This window comes from Idiotropiscis lumnitzeri, chromosome 6 (assembly GCF_059441095.1).
Source record: "Idiotropiscis lumnitzeri isolate Australia: NSW breed Sydney's pygmy pipehorse chromosome 6, RoL_Ilum_1.0, whole genome shotgun sequence".
Classification (NCBI taxonomy): Eukaryota; Metazoa; Chordata; class Actinopteri; order Syngnathiformes; family Syngnathidae; genus Idiotropiscis; species Idiotropiscis lumnitzeri.
In genome coordinates this window covers 15791850-15809982 of record NC_142396.1, presented here as the reverse complement: position 1 = coordinate 15809982, position 18133 = coordinate 15791850, and the positions used below count along the sequence as shown (strand labels likewise).

Below are 18133 nucleotides of genomic sequence, written 5' to 3'. Positions count from 1 at the left end.
TGTTGCAATGTGAGGTTTACAGTTCCTGATTGGCCATGAATGAAACACACCAAAAGCAGGGAGGGAATACCACAAGAAGCGGTGGCCACCCATTTCGGAGGAGGCACGTGAGGAGTGTGAGTATAAAACCTCACACAATGCTGGAAGGAATCATATACAGCTCTGCTAAAGGAAGGAACAACTGTCAAGAAATGGAATGGTAAGATTTTCTCTTTATCACGATCGTTTTATTCAGCTATTACTTCACTTAAAGTCTCCCAAAGATGCTGATTGAATACTTCTTCCTGAGTGCAGCAAAACAGAGTGATGAGTAATCCAACGTGTTTCCTCTCAGCCTCCATAAGCCACTGTTTGCCAGCTGGCTCATAGAGCAAGTGCAGGCGGGCCGCTATGAAGGTCTGCGCTTCGTCGCTCCAAACAAGATCCGAATTCCTTGGAAGCACAACTCCAAAAGGGACTGCAATGATGTCGACACTAAAATATTTCATGTAGGTCTGACTTCCTCCATCAAGTTGCAACTCCACATTACCTGGCACACTTGTTGGCCACGTTCGACGATTCAATATTGAATAAGGTCTCAATTGTTTATTTGTGTTTGGGAGGGTGTTCTTTGTTTTTATTAAATGCACATTGAAGATCATTTTAAATGTGTTGAATTTGTGAGTTAGAAATTGATTTCGAGTTTGGCAAAAAAATTGTGTTGGGTATTTAACATTTTTGCTTGTCTTTATACATAGAATTCATTCCAGATTCAGTCAAAACAAACAATTTATTTGCACCAATCTAAAAAAAAATAGTTTCAACTTCTACCACAAGCTAGAACATTCTAACCAAATACACATTGAGAACACTGGACTGAACAGGTGTTCTTAACTACTGTCACCTTGAGACCCACATGTTCCTATCTTCCTACTTTCATAGACATTGAGACCATTAACACATTTTTCTTTCAAGATTCATGTACGGTATGTTGAATTTGTGAACGCCCAACCAAATAAGTTTGACATACTGCCAAAAACATATTGCTACCTACGCGTCGAGCTGCACAGTGTTTGTTTACAGCGTTGCTAGTGACTCCGCTATACTGTTCAGAAAAACTCAGAATACAAACATACAAAATAAATGTCATTTTTTTTAATAGCTGTCCGGACGCACCTACTGACAGATCTATACAGTATATTTGCACTGATATGCAGAGCAGAGAAACTAAATGACGGTTCAGTTCGGACCGATACACTGTATACCACCGAATAAGATGTGACTTTATGATTGACAGGAATGGGCAGTTGTCAGTGGTAAAATCAGTACCTTCCCGAATGATAAGGCCAGATGGAAAACAAACTTTCGCTGTAACCTAAACAACCACCCACTGCGCTTCAAACTGATTGAAAATAACAGCAAGACTACAGACCCTCATAAAATCTATGAGATCATCAACACTAAGAGTAAGTTGTTTTTGTCTTAATCCAGATCTCTTGTCAAAGCAAATTTAATGTTTCTGTTTTCATTTGTTGTCGTTTTTCCATTCATTTTGTAGGCACAAAAGAAAGTATACAAAACCCATGGGAGGAGTCTGACATGATTGTAGATCTCTATGAGGCTCCTGCCGAGGTGCTTTTCCATTTTCACCACTGATGTCTGCGCTAATGGGTATTTTGGATTTCTCTGACACTTCAATTCTGTTTTTCTCGCCACACAGCAACAATTTGCAAGTAATTCTACGGCTTTAGAGATGGACAGCCATCCGACAGGTACATCCAATAATTTGCTCTGAGGAGAACATACTACATTGAGGGACAGTACTGTAATGGAATTAATTCCTCATCTCTTCTGAAAATCACATTTTTCGACATTTAAATGTGTGTGCGACATCAGATGTCCATCCATCCACCTTTAGCTAATATGGGGTCAGGTCACAGGTGCAGCATCTTAGGCAGGGAAGTCCAGACTTCCCTCGCCCCGGCCACTTTGTCTTGGTCCCGCGGGAGGATCCCAAGGCATGGCATGGGATCAGAGAGACAGTCTCTCTGGGACATCACTCGCACCCCAAACACCTCAGCGAGGCGTCCATGAAGCATCCCATCCAGATGCCCGAGCCACTTTGTTTAGCCCCTTCAGATGACCGAGCGTCACACCCTACCTCCAAGGGAGAGAGCATGCACACCACGTTGGCTACGTGTATCCTTGTAACGTGAGCTTGTTCCTTCGATCATGACTAAAACTTGTTTATTTGAATTTTTCCAGTAAATCCACATCCGCCTCAATATTGCAATATTGATTTGGAGGTCTCCATCTACTACAGAAAAAGACAAATGCTCAAGACAATAGTGAACACAGCCCGCCTGCAACTCCACTATCTCCAAGAGGGCTGTGAGAACAACTGCTATCCTGTGCGCTTCCCCACCACTGAAGGCCTGCTGGACCACAAACAGGTGCCTCGCAACATTCAGCAAACGTAGCCTAAACTGGCCTACCTCAACAGAAGTGATTTTATAAGCATGGTACGACTGCAGAGAATAACTGGATGAGCCAGCAGCAGTGGCCTTGCCGCTCACATGGAATCAATTCATACTCAATGCCACATTCAAATTCAAAATCACAACAATCAACAGGATTGAATTGTAGACTCAGTCTGGTTTGATTTCACCTCGACTCAGGTAAACAATAAGGATATTATACGATAGTCCTAAACGGTTAATGTATTGGGTATTCTTAATGATTTTATGCAAGGAAAAAAAAAAAAAATCAAGATAAGTTTTGTGCTGCATTTTCAAGGTCTCAAAAGTATTCAAACGAATGACTCATATGAGCATAATGAGCCAGACTCAGCCCATTTTGTTAATTAAGTTAAATTATTAGCAGCAGCTTGACATGTCTATCCTGATAAAATACAATCAATAGTAAAAAACAAAAACATAAATGGCTAGGGAAGCATAACAGAATCCTTAGGTCTGACCAAATTAACAGTCACGGGAGGATTCTTATTCATCCACTACTTAGAATGATGTTCCAATTAAGACACATTGTGTAAATACATTTGAAGCCTGGATAACTTAAATATTCAATAAGAAAAATGGCTGTAATTCCTAAATGGAACCGTAAAAGTCATTTTTGTGACACCTCTTCAATTAAAGCTCTAAGTCTGTACTTCAATCATCCATCCGTCATCTGTTGTATTATTTCAAATTTGTTGTGGTGGGAGAGATGAGCAAATTCTACACCGTCTGTGGCCGAATACCTCAAAGTTATTTCCTAACCACAACTGTCCTTCCGCCAGATTGAGTACACCAACCGCATCCTCAACAGTATCCAAAGAGGTCTAATCCTTGAGGTCCATGACACTGGCATTTATGGCATCAGGCAGGACACTTGCCATGTGTTTGCCAGCACGGATAAGACCAACATGACACGAGCGCATCCGAGAAAATTGCCCAAGAACACCATTGAGGAGCTCTTTAACGTTCAGAAGTTTCTTCATGGTGGGGATAATTATCTAATAGTAATTCATAATACAGTACGCTACACTGGGAAATGTTACCGTTTTTATTCACATTTGTTTCAGAAATAAATAAGTTTAAGGAGAACAAGGGAAACTCTCCCAACTATACCATCACAATGTGTTTTGGAGAGAAGTTCCCGGATGGAAAACCACTCGAGAACAAGCTTATTGTTGTCAAGGTCAGGCTAGACTTCCATATATCATGTGCAGTCAATCCTCTTTCATACAGACAAGTGTTCTAAAATGTTCTTCCCTGTGCTAACACAGGTGGTCCCGCTGTTCTTCCAAACCATTCACGAGAAGGCCCAGAGTGATGGAGCGTCTTCTCTCAACAGCACCAACGTCAGCCTCCAGTTGTCACACAACAGCTTCTATGATTTCATTGCTGCTAACTTGAGCCCACCGACAACAGAGTTTTGCTAACAGTCCACTCCACCACCCATTTTTTTTCCCACCGTTTGCCAATAAATTCTTTGGAAACCCAACAGGTTATTTTTGTATGATTTCATTCTTTTCAGCCATTCATTTCTTTAAATAATTTACCTTTTAAACTACAGTACATTACATGCAACAGTTAAGATTAAATTGGACATTTTAAATCATTCTTTTGGTTGCTTCGCCACTGTAAAGCCAACTGTAACTTTTTATCTAAATTCATAAAGTTCCAAATATTTATCCCAAAAAGTACATCAGCAACACTAGTACAGCGGCTTGTCAAAGTATTTCCCCATGTGACATTAAAATGTCTGTCATGACAACATGACATAAATTATGGCAATTTTGACACAAAGTCGACATTAAGATAACATTGCTCAAGATGACTAAGAGACATTTGAAATTATGAATAATATTATTATGAATAATTTACCGAATGACAACCATCATAAGGATTTATTCATGTTCATGACAGGTGTCATGATTATGTCTAATGAACCCACATTCAAATAAAGTGTTTTAAACAAATAAAGCTTATATGGCCTAAAAAACATGAACACTATTCAGTAATTGAGTTATCTGGCTGTGTCAAAGTCTAACAGTGTACATGTTAGTAGTTGTGTCCTTCAGGGGGACGTTCTTGGCAACGTTTAGTGTTGTTGAGGATGCTGTTACCTCAAAATTACTGACATGGAAGAAAATAAAGTACCATACATAAGTGTTCAAGTAACAAAATCTTAATCCTTTTATTAAATTGAGATGGTAGCAACAAGCAGCGTTTACGGAAACAAACAGTTAAGTGGTCAAAATTAAATGAAAATTATTTACAAGTTAATATTAAACTTCCTAATAAGACTATTGACATTTTTTTTAATAACAGCGACTTCCTAATGATAAACATTTTAAATAACGGCGTAAAAACTGCCTGTGAACCGAACAAGGAGTTTGGGCCACTGATCTTGTTAACAAAAAGTTACGCCTGCCGAGAGTGTGAATACTTAGAGAAAAGTCTCTTAAAACAACTACAACTTCGGCTGAGCACAAAAAGATTTTTTGACTTGCATCCCAGAAAAAGACCAAGATCCATGCTCGGCCACCGAGACGAAGAAACAAAATCTTACAGTAAATTTCTCTCCTGTAAAACCAGTGAATGAGGGTAGATGGGATTTAAATCAGTGGCCGTCAGACTTCTTCATGGGCTTCGTCTCAGATTTCTGGTGTTTCCGAGCATGTTTGTATTTGTTCACATAAGCCGTTACCAGATTGCCCACCTTCACGGGGTTTATTTCTCCACTCTTGCTGTGGCACACCTAGTAGAAGACATAACGACTTCAATTCAAAGTCTAAGCTACAAAAAAAAATTAAAAATAAGATCACGTCATTTCATTCAACTGTCCTAAGAACCCACCTTCTGCACAGCTTTGCGTAGAATCGCTTTATATTCCTCCTTGTTGATGTCTCTCTTCTGGTAGAAAGGTTTGATGGCTAGTTTCACCTCTTCAATGGCTCGCTCCTGCATGTGAAGTTTCTTTAAATACGCCTGACAGCCGCTGCCGGTCCGCAGAGTGCTGTCATCTCTCTTGGATGAATCACCGAATGAACCAGGTCCGCTTGTGTCCTGTTCCGGTAGTTCATGCAAAATGACTTATGAGCCAATCACAAAAAAGCAATAAAGTGGAAATAGAAGTCTGTCTAAGTTGGCATGCTGGCTTTCTAGAGTTGTGAAGAACGTAAGTGGGAAATATTTGAAGCAGAGAGAAACAGATCACATAAAGTGGTAGAATAGTTTCATGAGCCAGATGTTTTATTTTACCAAGCGGCATTATCATTATTTTTTTTTTAAAGACTATTCAAGATTACTGACTGGACATAGCATCTTAAATAAAAATGTCTTTATTCTTAGTAGTACATGAGTTATGTTTTATACTGAATTCCATAATGTGGGTTTCAGTTTTATTTCATCTGAAACGCCACCACTTTCAGGTTTCGGTTTCAATGACGTGACCACCGGAGGTTGCTCCATTAATGCTTGCTGGGATTAGCACTGCCACCCACTGGTGATTCAATTATCCTACATCATTAATTAGCATTATTATTACGTTTGATTAATGGGTATAGAAAAAGGGTGCCCACTCTTTTTAAAATAGAATAAGAAATCTTTAGAGGTACACATTTTCTGTCCTTACTTTACTGATGACTTGAGATGAATTGAATGAGTCAAGAATAGTCTGGACACGAGCTGTTGATAGCAAGCCTTGTGCACTTGGACGGCTACTTGGACTTAATGTTTGCTCGTGCTGCGGCTGCCGGTTGTGGTGGCAAACGGCTCCCGCGGGTCATTATCCAGTACTGGAGAAACTGCGAGCGCATGCCTTAGCCTTGGCCCGCCTGCTCTCCAGCCAGTGCGAGACACCCCGCCACGGAGCCCACCGCAAAACAAAAATCCTCCTCTCACTCTGCGGAAATACATGTTCCCATATCGTTTTCAGAGTTTATTATTAAGTTTGGAGTAGGCGGAACAAAATGGAAAGTGCTAATTTTTCCAGTTGGCGCCCTAGTATGTGCATCAGCAACGAGGCATGCAAAAGGTCTATGACTGGCTGCTCTGGATGTCAATGCGATCGACCGACACACCCTTTGCGAGCTAGTCGATCCTGATCGACGCAATGGGCACCTCTGGTCGAGAACTTCAGTTACTAAAATGTAAAGCAATCAAGAAGTGACCCAAGTGTTGATGATACAAACGACCAATTAGAAATACCGAAGCATTTTTATATTTTCATTTTCAGGAGATCAATATTTGCTTTAAGACACACACATTTAAATACTATGAGTTTAATTCACAACTCAATTCACAGGTAGTATAATTACAGCAAGCGGTCATGTATCTGAAGCTCATACACCACAAAAATTCTGGCTTGGAACACAAAAATAAATCAATCAATTAAGTGACAAAACAGCGCTCCAAAACCTCAACCACAAATTGTGTTTCTTATATAACCCAAGACTCTGCAGTATAAGAGAGGAATATATTTTCTGAGGCCCATGGGCTATACCCCAGTAGTCAAATTCTAATCAGAATTATTTATTCACATGTTTTCAATCCATTGTGATCGTGCATTTAAAAACAAAAGCAGTCCTGTCCAAATAACAGTGGACCTAAATGTAATAGGTCTTACCTGGCTGGTGGTAATAGTTGTGGGTGTGGGAGTTGCCTCCTGCTTTCTTTTGTACAAAGCCAGCTCTGAAAGAAAGCGAACCAAATAAAATCAAACAGACGCAGATGCAATTAATGCAGTGGCAAATGCGGAAATGAGAAATCAGCACTTACTGCTCGCACACTTGTCAGGTTGCGCTCCATCAGGCTCTTGTATATTCCACGTCACCCTCTTCCCTTGAATCTTAACTTTGGATGGAGTCGACAGCTGTTGTGCCTCAGTCTTGACTTCCTGTTTGATGTTTTCCTGTTTGACAGTGGCACCAATGTCCTCAGTGTGCTCTTGCTTCACACAGTCCAGGCTGTCGAGCCACATATCCACAGGGAGGTCCTCATCAGATTGCGGAGTCTGCTTCACTGGGACTTTCAAGTCAATTGTGCTTGCCTGGTCCACTCGGGCCTTGCCATTGGTCTGGAAGTGGTTCGGTGACTCCTGGTGACCGCCTGAGATGTGAGGCGAGGTGACTGGCAACTCTGAGGACACTGACTCCGGTTTGATTTGAGTGATTTCAGGAGTTTCTTCCGGTTTACAAACGTCTATCTTGATGGGCTCTTTTTTTATTTCTTGGATGGTTGAAGGTGTATCGTCTGTCTTAGTGTGTGGGGGGGTGGGAGAATGTTGAAACATATCGATAGATGGTTTCTCATCTTTCTTTAACTTTTTAACCATTATTTCTTTCTTAATTTCTATAGGTACAGCCATAGTGTCTGCACTGTCATTTTCTTGTTTAACTTTTGCAACAAAGAGAGATGTGGACACATCTTTTTTGACTTCCTGAATTTTTTCCTCTTTTACAGCACTTAGTGAGACTGTGCTTTCCTTTTTAGAGTCCTTGTGATAGTTTGAGTATGAAGAACAGGACACTGAATCTTTCATTAAACTTTTAGATGAGCCGTCCACTTTGCTTCTCTCTCTTGAGCTTGATCTGGACCGGTGTCTCCTGTCTCTGTCTTTTGGTCGAGCCCTCACATCTTCATAACGCGAGTGTGTGCGCTCTTTTCCTCTTTCATTGGATCTGGACCTGTACGGCGACTTTGATGGGGATTTTGAGCGGGAGCGTCTACGTCTATGGTCCTTGGCTCTACCTCTGGACCGAGATCTGGACCGCGATCTGGACCGCGATCTGGACCGTGATCTGGACTGAGATCTGGACCGGGAACGACGACGTGTTCTATCCTTTGACAACTTTCTTCGGTCATGGCCACTTTTGTTGCCTTTCAATCTTTCTTGGCTGCTTTCTTCATATTTTTTTCTACTTGAACGCTCTCTGCTGCTTGAACTAGAGCTAGACCTTCAGAATAAAAATCACAGAGGAATAATTAACAAGACAAGAATATTGAGTTATTTCTAAATAGAAAAAGAATGCTCGTGACACTTTACCTTGATCTCTGTCGTCTCTTTTTACCAGTGCTCTTGGGAGAACTGGACCAAGAACTATCTGACAAGGACCGTGTCCTTCTCTCTCGCGACCTTGACCGTCTTTCTCTACCTTTGTCCATTTTCTTCTGCCGGCCTCCCTGCTTTGAGACAAGATGGTCCTTAGTCTGGCCTCTATTGGATGCTGAGATGCTTGAAGTAGAGTGCTGTTGCTGAGATGGAACCGCTGTGGCAGAACTTTTCTTTTCATGGCTCAAATCTCTTGGAGGACACCTGGGATCAGATTTTATTTCTTCCTTTAGTCTTACCTTCATTGAAGATAACCCAGAGCCCGAAGAATCAATCTTTTTGTTATGGGGGACATTTGTGGAACTAAGGGTACACTGCTCACTTTCTTCTTCCATCTTTATATGGCTGCGCTGAACAGGTGAAAACGTGACTGGTGTTTCTGAACCGGAACAACTTTTCACACTGTGTCCAAACATGGCGTCTTTTCCTGAATCCGCTAGTCCTATCTGCCTATTGACCTCAATGCCACTAAAGGCTGTTTGGTTCTCAGTTTTTATCAATATTGATTCGTTTTCAACTTTGACAACTCTTGTGCAGCTGCCCACCCGTGATGAAGTTTGTAAATGAGCATTCCTCGGTTCTTGTGAAACTTCACTCTGTGTTTCAGTTTTCACTCGAAGCAGCTTCTGCTTGCTTTGTGCTCCATCACGACTCAACGATGAACTGGGAGCTGAATTAAATCGGTTAAAGCTCCTGGCCAAGTGTTCACCTTCACTGTCGGAACTGCTTGAATCTGACATAGTTGGATTAAAGGGGTCATAGACATTCACGTCTTTTTTGTTCCCGGGAGCTGTGCGTGATGCCAACAGCTTCTGTTTATCGAAGTGCTGTTGTCTCTTCATTGTCTCATCCATCTTCTCTCTCCTTTCAGCCTGTGTGCTGCTTCCACTGGGAGATGTTGATGGGAAGATGATTCGTCGTGACTGCCACGAGTTCCTGCTGATGTTAATGCGGAAGCTTACGGATGATGACGATGAGGAAGATACAGAAGAATCGCACAAAGATGCAGAAGGAGAGACAGCGGAGGAGGACATAGAGAATGAGTTGGCAAAGGCTTGAGAGGAACCAGCTCCTTGATTTTGAGGCTGGCGGTCAGGATTGCTTTGTTGGGCAACATGTTGCTGCCCGTTTTTGTCCCCAGCAAAGCTGACCAAGGCTGACGCAGGCATGCCAGAATTGTTATTACCGGAGGAAGAATTACTATTGCTTTTATTAGTTCCACTCCTGCCATCCTTTTCATTTCGTTTGATTTTTGGTATCCTAGGGAGGTTGTCAACGTCTACCCACATGGGCTTTGAAGGTGCTTTGATAGGTTGACATTGTGATGGAAGTAATGTTTTGCTATTAGATCTTGGGGCCAAACTCCTACATGAGAAGGGGACGCCAGGAATGGAAGCTCCATTGGTTCTCTGGATGTCAAATGATGGCGAGGGTCGGTTTTTAAGAGGTGGAAGGACACGCAAATGACCTCTTGATGACAAATCAGGATAGTGTGGAGGCTGGCTATGGCTGACATCTGAAGGTACTGGAGGGGAACACTGGGAGAAAGGTCTGTTTAAGTTGCTGTGGGGGAGTCCTGGTAGACGTCTGTTGTTGTAATTGGAGGAAGAACATTCTCCTAGGCTGGCTGAAGCCACTGGCTGGGCAAGGCTGACACTGTTTTCCTCTGAGCGACTGCACTCTCGTAAACCTGGCCTCAATGTAGACAAACTTGCTGCTGCAATTAAAGCACAATGGTAAGGTACAACCTACTGATTGTGGCAGGTATTTGTATTAATGCTCGTTTAGCTGGAGATCAGTAGTCAGTAGTGATGGCTAACTTTTCTTTTTAGGGTGTGTAAATGTAGACAGAGCTACAATCTACTATTGGCCACATCTACAGTTTTTTTGTTGTGCGCTGTTATACAGCTTATCCTGTATTATTGTAGCATGTTAAAATGCTTCTTGGAATTTCACCCTTTTCAGACAACGCAAGAGATCTTGGATTTGTGCATTTAATGAATTGTGAATGATTGATGAGTAGCATGTTTTTAAGTGGAAGTGTAATAATCAACTCTTTTGAGAATATGCCAACATCTCTAATCCTGATCATCGGTCATCAGGTGAATGCAAGTTGTCTGGCTGGGAAAACTTTTCCACAGGGCAAATTCAATAAAAAGTAAAAGGTATCATTTTGGCTCTATGATTAGAATCTAAACTTACCTGAGGCTTTAAGACAACCATCACGACTAATGACGACATCCGAGCTGTCCATTAAAAGCAAGCTTTGCCCTGAAAGAATGCTCCCCAGCAGATCGGGCACCGGAGCTGCCTCTACAACACCTCCAGTTTGGGGAACCTCAATACCCCGCCTGGGATCACACAGAGGTATTGGGTTGTTACTTCTTTTTAAAAAGCAATAATGTTCCCTAACAGCATCTTTTCCCTTTTTTTTTTATTTATTTAAGAGTCTATATTTTTGCAAATAATAAAATCAAATAAATAAATATATCACGAGGAAGGCAAAACCCGACACATCAGGATGGAATTTTACCTTGACATGCCCGTACTGACAGGTCGAGCAACAGGCTGGTGTGAGCGAAAAGCAGAATGAGAGATCCCTCGTCTCTTTGCCTCCAACAACGACAAAACGGTTTCTTCTTGCTCATCCTCCTCACTGCCAAAAAAAAAAAAAAGAAAAATAAACAGTTCAACAGGTAACAAATTGCTGAACCATTATCCAGGCAATTTATCAATAAACCAGTGATCATACCGATCTACAAAAGGATCCAGGTCAAAAGGATCGCCATAGATTGAAAGGGATGCAGCACCAATGTCGGCGCGCATATTGCTTAGCGTGTGCTCTGAGGGTCGACACACAGTAGGAAGTGAACAGTTGTTCTTGTCCTTTGACAGTCCGAGACTATTGGCAATGCGACTCCGAGGAGTCGCTAACTTTTTCCCCACCTAAGATAAAGCATAAATACAGACAAGAAATAGATATTTACATTGCATTGTGTGTTACATTTATTTTGTGGAAGGTTCACAATTGCGATGAGAGACTCACCAGTGCCCTTTTGGAATTAGTCCTTCTCGCTTTACGTTTCCTCCTAGCTTTTGTTGTACGACCTTTTTTGCCCTTAACAGAGAGCGCCTTCTTTTTTGTGGCCTTTCGGCGTGTACCTGTTGAATAAAATGTGCTATGTTTCTTTCAGGTACAACTCTTCCCACCGTGGTATTTTGGAAAACCTACTTACCAGCCTTGCGCCTGCGTCTGGTTGGAGCACAAGGTGTGAGGTCCCTTACATATATAGCTGTGTTCAGCCCAGCAACAACTGCATTGATGGTCTCATCCAGCCAATTAGACCGAATCTGGTCTGTTGGAGCGAGCTAGAAAGAAATAGCAGTATATGAATCAGTGCCCGGGTTTAATTTTATCAGTCCATTCTGGTACAAGGTCCAAACACATGCATATCCTGTTGTCAATACTACATGAAGGTGAGTACAATTCCTTTAAACTACACACTGTAGCAACTAACAACACACTGATCCACGCCCATTTATGCACAAAATAGTCTAAAGTAAGCCCAAAAAAAAAAAAAAGCATCACGCCATCATGCCAAACCTGCGATGTGCGTGCCTGTGTGATTCGATGTCGATTCACATTGGCCCGAACCCGTTCACTGTGCTGAGTTCGTGCGATGGCTCGTGTTGCGGCAGCTCGGGACTGCGAACGACTGGTGGTCGGCTGGGCAGTAGATGGAAGCCTTTGGGTTTGATTCCGTTCTTCTGCAGCTCCTTCAAAAAAGAATGCTTTTGAGTTGAAAGCATATGAGCGTTGGCACTTGTGGAAAATTTACTGTTTAATTTATTCTCAACAAATAATTGGGTCTCGCCTCTGTCAATCAAGTATGAAATGAAACAAACAACTCTTTTGATATCTGCCTATTTCTGAAAATGGGCCCGTGAAAAAGCCATTCTGAATTTTGCCGAATTGTCATGTCACAAGGTACAGTATTTCAGTTGTGCAATGTGTTCAGTGCATGTTCACAAAACCTAATTGATACATATTTAAGCAGGCTCTACACCAAAAAAATAATTATGTTACCTGAGTTGTTATTCGCAACACATTCCGGGCAGAACCATTCCTCAACAGGAACAGTGTCCAGAGGTGGTGTGAGACATTCCATGTGGTAGCTGTCAAGGGAAGGGAAGTTGTCCAATAACTCAAGTGCTTTGCTAGTGTGTTTTGGAAGATGGAGAAAATAACAGTCAACCCAAAATTAGTCATTTGTATTAACTTGCAATGTTTTTGGTCATTGTGCTCTCTTGTCATTTACAGAATTTGTTAATGCCTGACAAGGAAGAGTTATAAGTTACTGAAGACCTAGCATAAAAAGCAGGAGAGTCAAATAATAGCCCCCCTTAACGCTGCCCATCAAAAGTAGCCTTTTCACTAGGTTGCTGTCCTGTGTAAAAGGTACAGATACGGAACGGGGAGTTGAAGTCAACAGGCAAATTTAGCAGCTTCTGGAAAGCATAATCTGTATCACAGGAAGACTGCCACTTGTGTAGTAGCGGATAGTGGGAAGCCGGCACATCATTTAGCAGTCTGCAGTGGTGGACTATCCCCACCCAGCGTGTTAGCACAATACTAAGTGGAAGAAAATTAACTGCAGGATTACCTCAGTAGAAACGAGGGGCCTCTCAAAGTTAATATAGCAATATAAAAATAGAGGGGTTGGATATGGTAGATGATTTTTGTTACATTTTTATTTCTCTATATTTGTATTCATCTCACCCGGCATCACAGCCATCGCAGAGCAGAAGACGATCCTCGCGATCACTGCCTTGACACACCTCACAGTTGGTCTGTTCCAAGTCCAAATCCACTGTCACATCCTCGTCTTCCTTCGCTGGTTTTTGTACTGTGATCTGTTAGGAGCATATATGTAGAACAAACAGTAAATACATGTTGATACATAGAGACAGCAAAAACATGTCTGGTGTGCACTTTTGTTCATTATTAAAAAAAAAAAAAAAACAACACATCCTGAGAGCTTTACGATATTTAGTCTATGCCAAAAAGGCACACAAAACATACTTGGTATGTTATATGTAGTAATGATTTAAGTGAGGTAATTTGATGGATTGCGACTGTCACATATCTGATTTTACTCTTGTCATTTTGGATTTTGATTGGATCTGTTGCATTCATGGAATAAGCAGTGAATATACTTACGATTTTCTGCACTTTGCCACCATAAGATTTCCTTAGGTATATGCTGTTGAATGTAATACGGTCCACGGGGCATGAGTTGGCATTCTAAAAAGAGCGATAAAAACATCAGAAATTAGATGCTATTTGTCTCTCTTCTACTTGTAAAGATTTCAAATGCAATATTTAAAATGGAAGTCAATTCTCATTAATATGTTCTATGTGCCCCCAACAGTATAAACACAATATTCTAATTAATATTGTGTTTGGGGGAATAAGAATTTAAGCAGATGAATCTACCTGTTTTTAGCGATCTAATGGCACAGCAATTTTGACTTTCTATTGTCCTCGGTTGTCGACTGGAAATGACATCAAAGTTCCCACAGCTCGCATTGCGAATATCACATGATGCCAGTGGGCACTTTGACATCAATTCCAGTCGACATCAGAGAGCAGTGGCAGAACTCCGAAATTTGAACATAATATGCACCATGACATTGGTTCATAGTTCTCTAATAAAAGAAATACCAAAGAAAAAGAAGAAATTTATTCCTCAGCACCATAAAAACATTATTAAATGTGCATTAAATTTCTGTCAGGCAAGTATCCAGAGAAGTTAACTCCTATCAAAATAAATTAAATGAAAATAAAATTCAAGTAAAACCAAAACATAAGTACATTTGAAGGACACCAGGCAAAAACACAAAAGTTGTTACAAAGTGTCCTTATCCTTGTTTTTTCGTTTGTTATTGAGACATCCATATGCTTTGCATTCCTCCAAGACAGCTTTTTGTGCAAGCAAATACTGGCAGCGACAGCCAATCTGGATCCAGATTCTCTTTTCAACAACGCTACGTCACTGCTCCATTTCCCACAGGCCAAAGAGGTGCAAGTATTTCTGGCGTCTCGAAAAGATAGGTCCTTCCAGCAATTATAAGCTCACTTTAATCAAACGAGTGCAACCAAAAGGCGTTTGGATGCAATTCTTCTTGATAAACCATAATGAAGGTACCCTTTAAGTTTGATGCAATGATGATGTAAAACATTTGGTACAACCGTTGCACAAGCCCCACATTACCCCCACTTTAGACGATGTTGTGGGTGAGAAATTTAACACGTCTTACCTTGGACCAAGCAAGGATGCAGTCTAGGCAAAAGTAGTGCTCACAGTTCTCTGGCGTTGCCACAGGCTGGTTGCTGAAGGAGTTCAGGCAGATGGGACATTTATCTGCGTCCTCGTCTGAGCTTATGGCTGAAATGCTAGCGGAGGGCTCGCCTAAAACTCCATCCTCATCTTTAGCATCTTCTTCCTCCTCATCTTACATAGACAATACACAGTATAGGCTCTTCATCATTTATGCAAATATAAACTAATAAAGTCAAGAAGATACATCAAGTAATTACTGTATGTCAAATCGGTTTCCCCTAACCCAATAGAATGTATTAAACTTAGCCATTTTACTATGAAATATGCCGAATACAAGCTTTGAATGTAAACACATATATTTGTTATCCTCATAAAATATGAGGAATCTAAAGAAAAGACACTGTGACTTTAAAAGTATACTTCCACCATAATAGGCACATGGCTAAGCACACAACTATTACAAGTATTAAATATGTCCATAATATGTCGTTTGTGGTGAATTATGAATTGTTTTTTGGAGGGCTTACTTTAATTGTGAGAATGAAATGATGAGACAATGTGGATTTCCCAAAGTACCTGTTCAAATACATATAACAACATTGCTATTACTATTACCGTCATCCTCTTCATTGTCATCTCCCTCCAAATCATCATCTCCATGATCATCATCATCTTCTTCATCGCTGCTATCTGATTCTCCCTCTTCAGACACGTCAACGTCATCATCTGAGTCTAAAATGACATAAGTGTTAGTTATAAATCATAATAATGGATTATTTTGTGTTCAATTCATGCATGTCAAACTTTTTCAAGAAACAGAGATCACACACGACCTGAAATTTCCCATGGTACAGTTCTTTTTTTGTGGACAGCACGCCTTATCAGATCATCTGGGCTGTCGTCATCATCCATAACTGATCATGAACAAAATTACTCCAAATCTTGTCTGAAAAATAGCTGGAAATACCCATTATTTAAATTATAAATAAATACCCATTATTTAAATTATAAATGTTTAAAAAGTGAACCAACAGCCAGATTACTCACCGTTTGGAAGAGAGGGCAAGTTGATTTGCTCAAACAGAAACGGTTATTTCCATAATGCTGCCTGAATGAAAACAAAAGTGAGTAACAAGGATGCAAATTCAGGTCAGTACAAATATAAATCAGTGTTGTGAAAACAAAAACAACAACAATACTTTATGACATCATGAGGTCCAAATTAAAGGGTGACCATTTATAGTGGCAGAAACGAGTACCGTTTTTAGCTAGAGATTATTTACATGCTGCAAGATGTATGGACGCTCAAACGACTAAGGCTACATTTGTAAACAAAGACGCAAACTCAGCATGGAACGATGCATAAATTATCAATAGAGGACGAATATAAATATTTTATTACAGATGTGTGCACTAACATAATTATGACCCCTAAATAAAGATGTGCTTATTTAAAACAACAAGCACGTAACATTTGCAATAGCATGAAGCCGTGTTGTTAGCTACCCTACGAGTAGCATAAGATAAATTTAGCATTGAGCTCCGACTACACTCAGTGGAAATTTGTTCTTTGCCGTTACACGCAAGCGTGCAATACACGCACCAACTCAAAGTCACAATGGGGTATGTAAAGGCTAACAAAACAAACCTACCATATTCGGTGATAAAGTGAAAGCTATGCTGAGAGTAAATGTTTCGTTTCTAAGGGAAAGGTGCTGAGTGACACCGCCGGCTGTTTCGACGGAAATTGCCGAGTGGATATTCTTGTTTGTTCGGTGTTTAAAGGCGGCTGGTAAATGTCGTTCGAGTGCATTACAGCCACCTACTGGTGTGGAGTGTTATTCAGGTATGACATTTAAAAAAGATTGTACAGTATTAGTATTACTTCAAATATTCTTCTTTGGGGAAAAAAGCAACATTTTCCCGCTCCTCCAGAACTTATTTCTAACGGCAAAGGTTTAATAAAACACCATTAGCTGGCTAATTTACAAATCAAATCTGCTTACCTCATTATGGTCTTATTCTTCTCCTTATTTTTGGAGGCACAGGTTAGGTGATGTCAGAAAAAGGAAATACAGAGAGGTTTGAACGCCCACTGCTGTCTCATGTCTCTTCATACACAAAATGTTGGTAGAGACGCTTTTGATACATTAGTAGACTATTCTTGTTATTTTCCCATTTCACCAGTAGTTTCATCACACGCACGGGGGCCGATTCGTGGGCCAGACTAAAATCAACCATCAACCTTTGTTAATCTAATCCTTTTTTCAATTTTGTCAGTCTAACCCCCCCACCCCCCACCCACCCTGAAAATGGCCGTATTGTTGCTCACGGGACGGACTCCACCGCTTAGGAGTTCACCAAAACATCCTGTTTTTCTTGTGTATTTGTGCAGCTGGTGTTACCAGCTATCACCAACTACCAGCAGGGCCACATAAAAATACTTGACTTGCAGGGCAAGTGTGACTCAATTGGTAGAGCAGATCATATGGTGACCAAATGGTCAGTGATTTGAATTCTGGCTCTGACTTTCAGCTGTCGAAGTGTCCCTGTGGCTGTGGCAAAGGACACTGAACACTAAATTGTTCCCAGCGGTCCTGCCAGTGCTTTGTTTTGGAGACAGGAAGTGCTTGGGATGGCCCACTCAAAATTGTGTTTTGCCTCTGCAAAAATGTTAACAGCAATTGTGCTGATTATATTTAACTTTAATGCAATGTCACTTAAAACAAAGTAAAAATCTGATCTTTTTGGTAATAATGATAATTTAGCCACGGAAATGGTTGTTTTGTGAAACACGTAAATGATGTGTAGTCTGAGTTGTTGTCTCCATAAAATTATGTCAATGAGGAACAATCTTCTCATTTCTACGAACGTTTATTTTTCCTTCATGAAATACGACCAGAGAAGCGTCATCTGTCTCCTTAAACCCAGTTGGATGACCCTTCAACCTACACCGGAAAATACAAAAGCGGCCACAGACATGCGCACAAAAAAAATCGACCGGGTAAACCACTGCATGACGTCACGTCGGTTTGTGCAAAGAGCCCATTCCATTTCAAATGTTTCTGTGGCGCCCCCTCGTGTTCAACTAAACCAACTACTGTAATCTGTTACATAATGCAGTGTAATCCTGATTTGGTACACCATGCCATGGGGTCATGTGTATCCTGGATGGGAATAATCCAGCCAGG

At 40.9% G+C, this 18133-nt stretch overlaps 2 protein-coding genes across 6 annotated transcripts; one reads left to right on the top strand and one right to left on the bottom strand.

Annotated features, from left to right (window-relative positions):
* Nucleotides 1–3984, top strand: irf7 (interferon regulatory factor 7). Its single transcript, XM_088297870.1, has 9 exons — nt 1–199; nt 335–488; nt 1277–1445; nt 1538–1611; nt 1700–1751; nt 2245–2432; nt 3278–3479; nt 3563–3678; nt 3767–3984. The coding sequence occupies exons 1-9, from the start codon at nt 36–38 to the stop codon at nt 3920–3922; spliced, it is 1275 nt and encodes a 424-aa protein (XP_088153996.1). The 5' UTR covers nt 1–35; the 3' UTR covers nt 3923–3984.
* A 671-nt stretch (nt 3985–4655) lies between these two features.
* Nucleotides 4656–16702, bottom strand: phrf1 (PHD and ring finger domains 1). Of its 5 annotated transcripts, none has more exons than XM_088297865.1 (19): nt 16595–16702; nt 15990–16050; nt 15776–15899; nt 15558–15674; nt 14920–15113; nt 13820–13903; nt 13379–13512; nt 12686–12816; nt 12203–12375; nt 11835–11967; nt 11645–11760; nt 11351–11544; nt 11132–11254; nt 10801–10949; nt 8533–10315; nt 7266–8443; nt 7114–7178; nt 5343–5552; nt 4656–5244 (listed from the first exon to the last, which is right to left on the bottom strand). In XM_088297865.1, the coding sequence occupies exons 3-19, from the start codon at nt 15852–15854 to the stop codon at nt 5107–5109; spliced, it is 5001 nt and encodes a 1666-aa protein (XP_088153991.1). In that variant the 5' UTR covers nt 15855–15899; nt 15990–16050; nt 16595–16702; the 3' UTR covers nt 4656–5106. The 5 variants fall into 5 exon arrangements, with proteins under 5 accessions (XP_088153991.1, XP_088153992.1, XP_088153993.1 ...); XM_088297866.1 differs by having other exon boundaries at nt 8533–10312; XM_088297867.1 differs by having other exon boundaries at nt 12218–12375.
* Between the last annotated feature and the right edge of the window lie 1431 nt (nt 16703–18133).

Coding starts and splice junctions, on each gene's coding strand:
- irf7 (XM_088297870.1), top strand. CDS start 36: ATGAATGAAACACACCAAAAGCAGGGAGGGAATACCACAAGAAGCGGT. Junction 1,612..1,699: donor TCTATGAGGCTCCTGCCGAG/GTGCTTTTCCAT, acceptor CTCGCCACACAG/CAACAATTTGCAAGTAATTC. Junction 2,433..3,277: donor GCCTGCTGGACCACAAACAG/GTGCCTCGCAAC, acceptor TCCTTCCGCCAG/ATTGAGTACACCAACCGCAT.
- phrf1 (XM_088297865.1), bottom strand. CDS start 15,854: ATGGATGATGACGACAGCCCAGATGATCTGATAAGGCGTGCTGTCCAC. Junction 10,316..10,800: donor TGGTTGTCTTAAAGCCTCAG/GTAAGTTTAGAT, acceptor CTTTAATTGCAG/CAGCAAGTTTGTCTACATTG. Junction 5,553..7,113: donor CAACTATTACCACCAGCCAG/GTAAGACCTATT, acceptor CTACCGGAACAG/GACACAAGCGGACCTGGTTC.